Here is a 12759-nt window from a genome sequence, read left to right on the forward strand (position 1 = left end):
CCCGCGTCGGGCTCTGTGGTGCCTGCCAGCTCAGAGCCTGGAGCCTGTTTCAGATTCTGTGTCTCCCTCTCTCTCTGACCCTCCTCTGCTCGCGCTGTCTCTCTCTCTCCTCGAAATAAATAAAACATTAAAAAAATAATAAAAAATAATAATAACAACAACAACATGCATATACGCAATTACAGCACTAGGGCCCTGCAGGGCCTCTGGGGGCGCAGTCCTGCTGACTATCATCCCCAGAGCAGTACAAATACAGCCTGGACAAACAGAGGTGGCAACTTTGCTGCCTGAGCACTGAAGAGTCATTACTATTTCAGAGAGGAGAGATTTAAATTATTACAACACAACTACAACAAATGAGAAGATAGAAGACTTATGAAGTCTAAATCCTGCTGAAACTGAAATGGTCAACAAATAAATCTCTCTTTAGGGAACAACGGTCACTCAAATTGCTTAAATTCTGTTTGATTTGTTAAAAGAATCAATCATGTCAGGTATGTTTGAGGGGGTGAGGAATCAGTCTTATTCCTTTATAGTTGGTATCTCCTTGAACAGGTGATATTCCTTCCCCTTAACAGGGTAAGAAAGAATCCCCTGGGGCAACTAGCTGGCAGTGAAAAGCATGTGACTCTTGATTTCAAGGTTGTAGGTTTGAGCCCCATATTGGGTGAAGAGATTACTTTAAAAAATGTGGGGAGCGTGGGTGGCTCAGTCAGTTAAATGTCCGACTCTTGATTTCAGCTCAGGTCATGATCTCCAAATTCATGATTTCGAGCCCCTCATCAGTCTCTACACTGACAATGTGGAGCTGGTTTAGGATTCTCTGTCCTCTCTCTCTGGCCCTGTCTCCACTCATGCTCTCTCTCTTTGTCAAAATAAATAAATTTAAAAAAATTAAACTTAAGAAACAATCTCTTCAAAGAATTTTTAAAAATAAGAATCCCTTTCTTCATAAAAATAAAATATTAAGATCTTTGTTTTATTTTTTATTAAAAAGTTTTTTAATGTTTTTATTTATTATTGAGAGACAGAGCATGAGCATGGGAAGGGCAGAGAGAGAAGGAGACACAGAACCTGAAGCAGGCTCCAGGCTCTGAGCTGGCAGCACAGAGCCTGACGTGGGGCTCGATCTCACAAACCGCAAGATCATGACCTGAGCCAAAGTTGGACACTTAACCAACTCAGCCACCCAGGCATCCCTATTTTTAAAATTTTTAAATATATTTTTGAGAGAGAGAGAGAGAGAGGGAGAATCCGAAAGAGGCAGGCTTTAGGCTCTGAGCTGTCAGCACAAAGCCGGATGCGGGGCTCAAACTCATGAATGGCAAGATCATGACCTGAGCTGAGGCTCAAACTNTTTAAATATAACTAAATTTAGGGGCACCTGGGTGGCTCATCTGGCTGAGTGTCTGACTCTTGGTTTCAGCTCAGGTCATGATCTCACAGTTTATGAGTTCAAGCACCATGCTGGATTCCGTGCTGACAGCATGGAGCCCACTTGGGGTTCTCTCTCTCCCTCTCTCAAACTTATAAAAATGTATTTAAAATAAAAAAATAATATATAACTAAATTTAGTCAACAAGTTTTACCAAGTCTCCATTGGCTAACAATTATTTTTCTAGGGACCGTGAATAGACAGGTAGGGAAAGGTCCCTGCCCACCAGGGGCTCAGTTTAGCAGAGGATATAAACCTAGACACATGATAATAGGAAAATGTGTTTAAGTACTGTAACCACAGCATGTACACATTGTTGTGGGTGTAGCAAAGAAAGAGGCTAATTTGGCAGCTCAGCTCCAGAGTTAAGGAAAGCGTCACAGAAGATCTGACATTTGAGTTGGATACTAAAGAATGAACTGGAGCTCAACAGGAGCCAAGGCAGTCTGGGCAAACTGTGCCCAGGGGCATGAGAGCACAAGCAAGCAGCAGGCAGGAAGGTCTGTGTGAGTGGGGTCTTTGACACAAATCAGGGAGAAGTGGGAAAGCAGCAGGTCCCCTTCTTCCCTAGGCCCCAGCACTCTAGTCTTCACATGGCGTATCAAAGAAGCCACACTCATTCCCACACATGTTCTGCCCCGCCAGCTCCCTCTCATTCTTCAGGTCTCTGATTACATAACAACTCATCCATGAGGCTTTCTCTGACCCCTTTACAGGTATAGGTTCCCCCTTCACATGACCTCCAGTAATGCTCATCCTAGCACCTTATCTTCATAGCTCTTAGGACAATTTTCATTTGTCTGCTGTCTATTTGCCACTCAGACTGCACGTTCCAAAGGGTAGCCTGGTTTGTTTCACTCAGAGCCACATGCAGCTGGTTTAGGGCCTAGAACATAACAGTTGTTCGATATTTATGGAAGGAATGCCTGACTGCCTGAATGAAATACTAAACGGTTGAATAAAAAGAGGAGGGGGAAGAAAAGGAAATCTGGAGCCCAATTAAATAGCTCCTGTATTTAAAACCAAGAGTTTATACTTTCTCTCACAGACAATGGAGAGCTATTAAAACTTAAAATGACATTTTTTGCTATTTTACAGATAACTTCGAATTAACAAATACTAAACTAGCTGTATTATTCTTGTACTTTACTTACTTTTCCATGAAGTTATAATAGGTAAAGTGATGGGAACATGCTCAATTTCTAAACCATTCTCAGTTATTCGGCGTAATCGTCCACGTAGTTTAACATTCTTTCTTATAAATTCTACTGGAATATCTGAAGAACTCGTAAATTTTGATGTCTGTTGATTTATAAAAAAATATAACATTTTATTATTTCTTTAACATTAAGTATGTCAAACTGTTGTCTAAATATTTAACAAGACATAACCAGTGAAAAATTTTAATTTAGTCCTTAATTTTAATTAATATTTTCGTATGATCTAATCAAAAGCATTTATAAAAGGGGGCACCTGGCTGGCTCAGTCATTGGAGCATGCGACTCTGATCTCAGGGTTGAGGATTTGAGCCCCATGTTGGGTGCAGAGATTATTTAAAAAGAAAATCTTTTGGGGAAAAAAAAAAGTGTTGGGGCACCAAGATGGCCCAGTCAGTTAGGTGACCAACTTTTGGTTTTGGCCCAGGTCATGGTCTCGTGATTCGTGAGTTCAAGCCGCACTCTGGGCTCTGCTCTGTCAGCATGGAGCCTGCTTCGGAGTCTCTCTCTTTCTGCCCCTCCCCCACTCTCTCTGCCCCTCCCCACCTCCCCTCAAAAATAAACACCTAAAAAAAAGTATGAAACACTAAAGGTTAGAGTTAGTATTTTAAAAGATCTTGACAACCAGAATGATGGGATAAAACTAAGGAAGGATAAAAGAGAATAAACTAATTGTGGCATAGATGAAAAAGATTAAGAACCTTTAGTTAATTGTGAACTCAAAATGAGTGGAAGTGTGACAGAGCTGCAAAAAAATTTACAGACTCCTTCTCCCCGACACTCTCCACTGCTCTCCACCTAAGTTCAAACACCAAGAAACATTGTAAGGAACAGGATCCAAAACAAGAGAAGTGAGGAAGGGATGGCTCTAAATCAGGACCTAAGAGGAATATACTATTCCGTACCGGGTACCATTTCATAAAACACTTATACAAACTGGCACAAAGCTAGAAGAGGAGAAAAAAGGCAATAGAGTCTGGAAACCACATCACATGAGAAAACTAAGAGTATTTTGCACCAGTGTGGGGGGCAAGCTAGGCAGGTGGTGCCTGGGCAGCTCAGTCGGTTGGGCTTCCTGGGCCTCAGACTCTTGATTTCAGCTAAGGTCATGATCTGTTTCGTGAGACTGAGCCCCTTGCCTGGCTCCTGACATCACAGAGCCTCCTTGGGATTCTCTGCCCCAACTCTCTCTCTAAAAATAAATAAATAAACTAAAAAAAAAAAAAAGAGTATTTTGCACAGGGGAGACAGAGTAAGTAGAGAGGATCACTAAAGATGTGTTCAATTACCAAATGTCTGTCCCTTTTAATTTTTAGGTGATTTCATGAAGGATACACATAAAAAAGACACAAGAGTGCCTTGATGTTTGGAGTTTTAGAAATTATTAAGCAGCTAGAGGAAGAAACTGAATAGAGCCCAATGCTCTATTTCCTTGAGTTCACACTCAAGGAGTATGTAAAGAACCTTTAAAGGCAGAACCCACTGTATCTACCTTTTCTGGAGCCATTAATCCCTCAACAGCGTAAAGTTCAGGGCTGTGTTTCTGTGCCATGGCAAGCGCTATCTCAAAGATGAACTAACAATACACATAAAACCAGAATACAACTGCAGGGCAATATATAAGCAGGTTTCAGATAAAATATAAGTGCTAACAGGTCAAAAATGGAAAAAGGATAAGAACACCGGAGGAAGGTATCTTTAAAGGAAGTGTGGGGCGCCTGGGTGGCTTAGTCGGTTAAGCGTCTGACTTTCGCTTAGGTCATGATCTCGCGGTTCGTGGGTTCGAGCCCCGCGTCGGGCTCTGTGCTGACTGCCAGCTCGGAGCCTGGAGCCTGTTTNGCCCCACTCATGCTACATTAAAATTTTTTTTTTTAAATAAAATAAAATAAAAGAAGTGAATCCTGAGCTTGTGATAAACAGTCTGCTTTCCAGAAGAGGCAGAAAGATGATGCCACTAACAAGGATGCTGTCCCTAAGCTGCTGATGGTGAAGTGTCCTAGAGGCCAAGAGACAAAAGCGGGAAGCTCTGTGAAGAGAAAATAATAAGGGTTTCAATTTCAGGAAAATGACATTAGAAATCTAGTTCCGCAACATACTACCTGGGTGATCTTGTGAAAATTATTTACTTCTTTGAGCATCCATCTCCTCATCTATAAAACTTGGGTGTAAGAATATCTGTGTCATAGGATTATTATAAGAATGAAATGAAATTAAGCAGGGGCACCTGGGTGGCTCAGTCGGTTAAGCATCCAACTCTTGATTACAGTTCAGATCATGATCTCATGGTTCATGAGATTGAGCCCTAAGTCAGGCTCTGTGTTAACAGTGAGGAGCCTTCTTGGGATTCTCTCCCTTGCTGGTGTGCGTGCTCTCTCTCAAAATGAACTAACGTTCTTTTAAAATGATTTTATATGAAATTATGTATATGAGCATTTAGCACAGCACTGAACTCAATCATCATTTTTTATTTTTTTAATTTGAAGTTTGGAATTGTCTACCAGTAAGTGAAAGAATTTGAGAACTTGATAACCTCAGGAAGAAGAAAAAGGAGAGAAAAACGGCAATACAAAAAGAATACAGAAGAGGGGCCATTAAGGCTTCTTGTGGCAGGCCCTTTGTAGATGAACACAATATTCGTTCTCAAGACTCTCTCCCTCATCAGCAGGTACTGTTAGGGATAGAAAAGCTAAATGGCCGCTTTCCCAACCTCCTTTCCAGCTAGACGTGGTCATATGATAAAAAGATGGAAGCAAAAGTTGACTGAAGGCTTCTGGGAAAATTTTTGCATTCTTGATGAGACGTGGCTCACACCTTCCTTTCTCCTCTCCTTTTTTCTTTTTTCTTTTTCTTTTTCAATGTTTTATTTCTGAGAGAGAGAGACAGTGTGAGCAGGGGAGGGTCAGAGAGAGAGGGAGACACAGAATCTGAAGCAGGCTCCAGGCTTTGAGCCAGCTGTCAGCACAGAGCCCGATGTGGGGCTCAAATCCACGAACCAGGAGATCATGACCTAAGCCGAAGTCAGATGCTCAACCGACTGAGCCGCCCAGACTCCCCCCTCTCCTTTTGCTTTGAACAGGAATATGTTATTTGGAGCTAGAGCAGCCATTCTGTGCCATGAGGAAAGGCACAGAGAATCATACACACAAAACTCTGTCACTGAGCCACTCCAGGCATCTTGTGACATGAGAAACAAGCCTTTTTACTTGGTTGAGCCACTGCTGGTTGGGGTTTCTGTTACTTGTAGCCAAAGTCCTCCAACTGTCACACAACAGAGTTTTTTGCCCCCCAGTATTCCAATGCTCTTTTTCTAGTTTCCTAGCCTGCTCTTCTCATCACATTAGTCACCATTATCAAAAATCATAAAATCTAAAAATAAAGACACCAGAACTAAAGTCTAAAATGAATAAATCATAATATATTAATATACATTTATATTAATTAATAAGTAATTTGCAAAAATCAGTAACATACCTTATATTGTATAACTTAAAATCATCTATAATTGACTCATGTCATTTTTAAGGGCTAACAAGAGAAATACCCCCTCAGCATTATGTTTATCTAAACACTTTTATTTTTAAGTTTATTTCTTTTGAGAGAGAGAGAGTGAGCAGGGGAGGGGCAGAGAGAGAGGGAGACCGAGAACCCCAAGCAGCCTCTGTGCTGTCATTGAGAAGCCCAACACAGGGTTCAATCTCAATAAACATGAGATCATGACCGGAGTTAAAATCAAAATCAGACGCTTACCTGACTGAGCTACTCAGGCCCCCTGTATTTTTTTTTACCTAAACTCTTAATCAGATCATTTAATATTTTGACAATATACAAATGTCATGGAACACAGAACATAAGGTAAAGAAAAAATGAAATGAAATGAATGAAAACAACTCAAGTTTCAAAAGTTCCATTCTAAAAATATATATAAGCTAAAAATGAATGACTTACAATATAATGGAGTTGTTAAAAGAAAAAGCCTATTAGATTATTAGATATAAGGTTAAAAATGAATTCAAGGCACTTAATAAAGAGGATAAAAGTTCTGACATTGGAGTCAGGGGGAAAAGGCAACAGTTGGAAAAGCTACAGTATAATAGAGTAATGCTGTGTAGACAATGATAATCTAAAACAATATAGAGATAATAAATGTAGGGAGTAAATATACACAGAAGCAATAAATCCATACCAGATTGTAACATGACACTAAAATTACACCCAATAACAAGAATCAGTTATATAAAAAGATACTTCTAAATCCTGAACTACCAAATGGATTTCCACAATATCTACTATTAAAAAATTATTCAAAGGGCAAAAAAATATGCTAACTGAAAGCATAAATTCTTTTTTTACATCATACATCCTGCTTTATTCATTGAACAGGTATTACAGATTGTTGCAAATCAGAGAAAGCATAAATTATTCAGTGCTAAAGGACATAATTTGACTGTGATCTAAATCTAAAACCACTGTACAAAACAGTTCTGAGACATTCCACAATGTCTGAAATGCAAATTTAGTGATTATAGCATTCTAGCAAACCAAATCCTTTACAGATTCCTTTTTAAGCATGAAGACGTGATTATGAAAATATAGACTGTGCAATTACTTTCCATAAAATCCTGTGGATGTGTTACTTTTAAATCAAGATCTTAAATATGTTCACTGTTCTAAAACAATATTTAAAACTTCTAATATGAATAGCAAAATGATACACAGCTTAAGACAAAAACTGTCTTGAAGTGAAAAAAAATAACTGTCTCTTGCTTATCACAGTTCACAGCTCCTTCTTCATTTTTTAAACTTACCATCCGAATACTTCTTAGAAGTAACAGTATTCCAGCTACGGCCATTACGGTGCTGATATTCTTCAGAAAGAGATTAAATGATTAATTCTCACTAGTTATTATTCATAATTGTGAAAGTACTAATTAGAAGGGGGAAAAAAGAAGACTGTCCTCCTTATATCTGTCCAAATAAGGTACATCCTTCAACTAAAGGTCCATTTCTTCCAAAAAACTTCCTTAACTGCCCACCTACTCATTAATCTCCCCTTTCTTTCCCAAACACTCTGGCATGAACAGTAATTATATATATAATATTTTATTGTTCTCTATTGCCTTTTACTTTAACCATGAGTTCCTTAACTGCATCAATCAGTCTAATTCTTTTTGAATAATGCCCACAGCAATTTGCATAACCCTGAGCCTACAGTGGGAATTTAAATCTTTGGTAGAAAAATTTACCACCAAAACCTTAAAATACAATGCCTCCGATGTATCTATGGGTGAACAGTTGGGAAAAACTTATCAATGTTTTTAAAGGGTTTCATTTAAACTGAAACGGACCTAAGAGAGTTTAATTTAAAAATAAGAAACCTGCGGGGCACCTGGGTGGCTCAATGGGTTAGGTCTCCGACTTCAGCTCAGGTCATGATATCGCTGTTTGTGAGTTCGAGCCCTACAACTGGCTCTGTGCTGACAGATCAGACCCTGGAGCCTGCTTTGGATTCTGTCTCTCCCTCTATCTGCTCCTCCCTCTCTCAAAAATAAAATAAATAAAATAAATAAAAAGAACCCTGCAACTCCCTCAACAAGAGTGATAATCTAATACGATTTCCTTCAATAAATACAACTAGGCATGTTAGAAATGAAGCTGAAAAATATATACAAGGAAAGAAATGAAGATGCAAAGATTGGTCTCAGTGTTGAAGACACTTAGATACAACTCTGATCTTGCAAACAGAAAATAAGGCAATGGACATTTTGTAATTACCAATACATAATGCTTTTTGTTCTGTGGATTTTGCATTTGTAGAAGGAAAAAGAAAGGAAATATACACTAGGATACAGTCTGTGATTAAGATATTTGGAATAATTAGGTTGCCTGGGTGGCTTAGTAGATTAAGCGTCCGACTTTCGGTTAGGTTATGATCTCGCGGTTCGTGGGTTCGAGCCCCGCGTCGGGCTCTGTGCTGACTGCCAGCTCAGAGCCTGGAGCCTGTTTCAGTCTATGACTCCCTCTCTCTCTGACCCTCCCCTGCTCATGCTCTCTCTCTCCTAGAAATAAATAAAACATTAAAAAAAAAGTTAAAAAAAAAAGATATTTGGAATAATAGATCTATGTGCTAATTTAAACAGTTACCTCTCTCAATCTATTGAAGTCATTTTTTTAATTTGAAATGACCTGTGCATCAATTTCTGCTTCACTGGAAGAACCCAGGCCTTGTCAATTAATACCTACAGATCTATCATTCATTAATGCCACCAATAGGTATCTAGCGCTTACCAAATGGCACGCAATACTCTAAGGGCAGGAGCTGTGGCGGTGAAAGAAAACAGCCATAGTCCTGGCCCTTGTGCTGCTTAGCTGCAAAGCGTTTGCAAAGCTGATGGTCCTACTCAACTTCTCAGTAGGATTTAACAAAGTTAATCATTCTCTCTGAAAATTCTCTCCGCTTGACTTCTAGGACACCTGGTTTTCCTCCTCCTCCTTCCCAGTTTTTGCTGATCTCTTCCTTTTCACTTCCCATATTCTAAACGGTAAGAGCGTTCCTCAGGTCCCAGGTCTGAATTCTAGGACTTTTTCAGTAGTTTTTCTGACTTGCTCCAAGATGTCAGCCAGGCTTTAAACACTACTTAAGTTTTACGCAGTTCATTCAAGAAGTTATACGTCCAGTTCTGATCTCCCTTCAATGCCAGATTCCTAGATCTAAGTTGCCCAGATAACATCTAACAACTGCCTTCAGAATTCTAATAACCATCTTCAAGTTCACACACCTCCACCTTCAAGTTCACAGGTCCAAAGAGTCCTCTGAATTTTCCCAACAAATCACTGACCCCCATTTCTCCACAGAAGCAACCTTCACCACATCCACCCAGTGGGGAGCCCCCTTGATTTCTCGTTCTTTGCCCCCCACACCTAAACCTTCCACACCACCTCCGGGGTCTTAGCCACAATCTTGGCTTGTCTGGTCACCTAAGATGTCCCATTTTTGGTCGAACTCCAGGGCCCTCTCACGTCACTCAAAACACAAGGCCTACAGGACCACGTGCCCTGTCTTCCACCCCCTTGTCTCCTGTGCCCTGTGTCCCCAACTGCTTTCCAGGGACCCCCTGACGCCCCAAGCTGGGCTNTACCCGGACGAGGCGCAAGTGGTCGTCCGCCCATTTCGATACCCGCGCCACCACATTGGGCGCCGCAGGATCCGGGCTCCGCGCGGTGGTTGAGGATGGGGTCGCCGCCCCCGCCGCCTGGGAGTGGCCTTACGACTCCCTCTTCGCTGGTAGGTGGGACTCCCAACTCGGTGGAAGACACCGTATCAGTGACCCCTCCCCCAGCCTTTATTCAGGGTTTTCCCACTGCGCCGGACATTCTTATGGGCCTGGGACGAGGGCTGAAGGCTTCTCGGCCATGCTGGTTTGGTAGGACGATCACTTTGTGACTTCGGTTAACCCAGCCTTAGTGTGGGTTCCGCCTCTACCATGCAGAAAGGAAATTGAAGTAGTTCATTCCCTCTGCCTGCTCCCAAATATAACAAGATGCCTATATCTTATGTTTGGTTCTTTAAAATTTGCACAGTTGCTTGGTAATCCTACTATCAGATGCTCTAAATTGTTGAACTCTTAATTAAAATATATGGAAAGTGGACTACATTAGTATATTTCGTATATTAGTAGTAGTATATATTCATATATAAGTAGATTTTAAAACACAAATTAGATGCAGGACATTGTAAATGGTAACATTTGTGTAAAAAATTGTGTGTGTGAGAGAGAAAGAGAAAACCGTGAAAATCTATGCAAGAAACCTACAACAGTGATTGCCCCTGGAGAGAGGGATTGGGGTGGGAATGGTTGGGAGGCTTTACTATCTACCAGCTGTAATAGAACATTTTGCAGTGATGGAAATGTTGTGTATTTGAATTGTTCAGTTTCAACCTAATAGCCACATGTGGCTCTTGTGTGCTTGAAATGTAGCTAGTACAACTGACGAACTGAATTTTTATTTTTTTAAAGTAAGCTCTAAACCCAACCTGGGGCTTGAATTTATGACTGGAATCCAGAGTCCCATGCCCTTCGGACTGAGCCAGCCAGGGGCCTCAGGAACTGAATTTTTTTAAAAAAATGTTTAATGTTTTATTTATTTCTGAGAGAGAGACAGCATGAGCAGGTAAGGGTCAGAGAGAGAGGGGGACACAGAATCTGAAACAGGCTCCAGGCTCTGAGCTGGCTGTCAGCACAGAGCCGTACGCGGGGCTCAAACCCATGAACCGTGAGATCATGACCTGAGCCGGAGTCAGACACTTAACCAACTGAGCCACCCAGGTGCTCCAGGAACCGAATTATTTATTTATTTTTAAATGTTTATTTACCTTTGCGAGAGATAGAGAGACACAGTGCAAGCAAGGGAGGGGCAGAGAGAGAGAGGGAAACACAGAATCTGAAACAGGCTCCAGGCTCTGAGCTGTCAGCACAGAGCCTGACGCCAGGCCTAAACCCACAAACCTGAGATGATGACCTGAGCTGAAGTCTGACACCTAACCGACTGAGCCACCCAGGCATCCAGGAACTGAATTTTTAATTTTATTAATTTTAATTAATTTCAATAGTCACATGTGACTAATGGCTACCATAATGGACAATGCAGGTATACTGTTGGAATTTTTTTAATGCACATAATTACCTTTAGAAGTCAAAATGGAGTATGTTGTATTCCTAACACACATATTATGAGTAGTACCTTCAAGGAATGTATTGCCTTAGTACTGTAGCTAATAGAAAGTAAATAACAGTAACTAACACTTAGATCTTACTATGTGCCAGGCACCATTCTAAATGCTTTTCATGTTTTAGCTCCCCTGATACTCACGGCAACTTTATAAGATGGACACTGTTATCAATCCCAATTTTAAAGAGTAAATATGCAGAGTGATTAAGCCAGCAGCAAGGACACCCACCGGGGAAGTGGTGAGCTTGGCTGTTACATTGGGATTCAGCTCAGCCAATTAGCTCAGTCTGTGGACTTGACCACAGCACTTCCTCCCATAGAGGCAATCAGCCAAAACACATCAATCCTTATAAATTTCCAGAAAGGGAAAATCCAACTAAGAAGATACACTATAGGGGCACCAGAGTGGCTCAGTTGGTTAAGTATCTGACTCTTGATTTTGGGTCAGGTTATGATTTCACAGTTCATGATTTTGAGTTCCAAAATGGGCTATGCTGACAGCGAGGAGTCTGCTTAGGATTCTCTGTCTCCCTCTCTCTCTTCCCCACCCCCCCAAATAAATATTTTTAAAAAGATACACTATAACTAAAATCCTTAATCACAATTTCAAATAAAAACAAAAGTTACGTGTATTAAGAGATTTTGAATAGCTTTAGTTCAAAAGTAGAAAAAATAAGATTTATTCATGGCAGTTCTGTTCCCAATTCTTCTTTTGCTGTTTCTTTTTTTTTTTTNTTTGCTGTTTCAATGTCCTGTCTCTACAGCCTTTCTGCTCTCTCTCCTGTCCTAGTTGAAGACAGCTCTATCCATTATTCCTACTTTCCAACCCAGTCTTCTTTTCTGTAACTCAGATATCAGCCACCTGGGTGTTTCCAAGTCCTCTAGATATCTCAAAGTGTCCCTTTCAATATTTCAGCATCATCCCGCTAATGATTGATGGGAGAATCCTGCCTGCCCCAGGATTTCTGCAGATTGAGAGATTTAACATTCTCTTGGGGTAGTTTTACCAAGGACTCCTGCTCCTTTTGCTGCTGATGACCTCCCTGGATATGCTGCTTCTGTGAGTAGAGAGGTATGCACGAAAACCATGCTTAGATTCATTGCCCGCTCCTCAGTTTCCCACAATACCATGAACACAGAGACGGAGTCTGTAATAGACTTTTAATGAGGTTTGATGTTAACTATGAAGAATGATAATTAATAAGAAATTAACCGAATGTTAATGTGACTGTTTCCAGAATCCAAAGATTTAGGGGAAAAAAGTGAGTATTTAATGAACACCCCCCACCCCAAACATCTCAGTTTCTAGCATTGATTTCTGGTCAAAGCCAATCATTCCATTCTGTTATAGAATGAAGATTTCACTCCAGAATTCCTGTG

At 40.6% G+C, this 12759-nt stretch overlaps 1 protein-coding gene across 2 annotated transcripts in view; it reads right to left on the reverse strand.

The window, feature by feature from the left end:
- Window positions 1-9863, reverse strand: part of CUNH3orf33 (chromosome unknown C3orf33 homolog) — a 16551-nt gene extending 6688 nt beyond the window's left edge. The window contains exons 1-3 of one of the 2 annotated variants that reach the window (XM_077750119.1): window positions 9789-9863; window positions 7458-7517; window positions 2590-2737 (exon numbers count right to left, since the gene is read on the reverse strand). In XM_077750119.1, the coding sequence (XP_077606245.1) occupies window positions 2590-2737; window positions 7458-7502 (193 nt within the window). In that variant the 5' untranslated portion in view covers window positions 7503-7517; window positions 9789-9863. Of the gene's footprint in view, window positions 1-2589; window positions 2738-7457; window positions 7518-8937; window positions 9731-9788 lie in introns of those variants that run through there. The other variant, XM_077750118.1, reaches the window with a different exon arrangement.
- Window positions 9864-12759: the final 2896 nt, after the last annotated feature.

The sequence above is a fragment of the Crocuta crocuta genome, unplaced genomic scaffold, assembly GCF_008692635.1.
Source record: "Crocuta crocuta isolate KB4526 unplaced genomic scaffold, BGI_CrCroc_1.0 scaffold19, whole genome shotgun sequence".
NCBI lineage: Eukaryota > Metazoa > Chordata > Mammalia > Carnivora > Hyaenidae > Crocuta > Crocuta crocuta.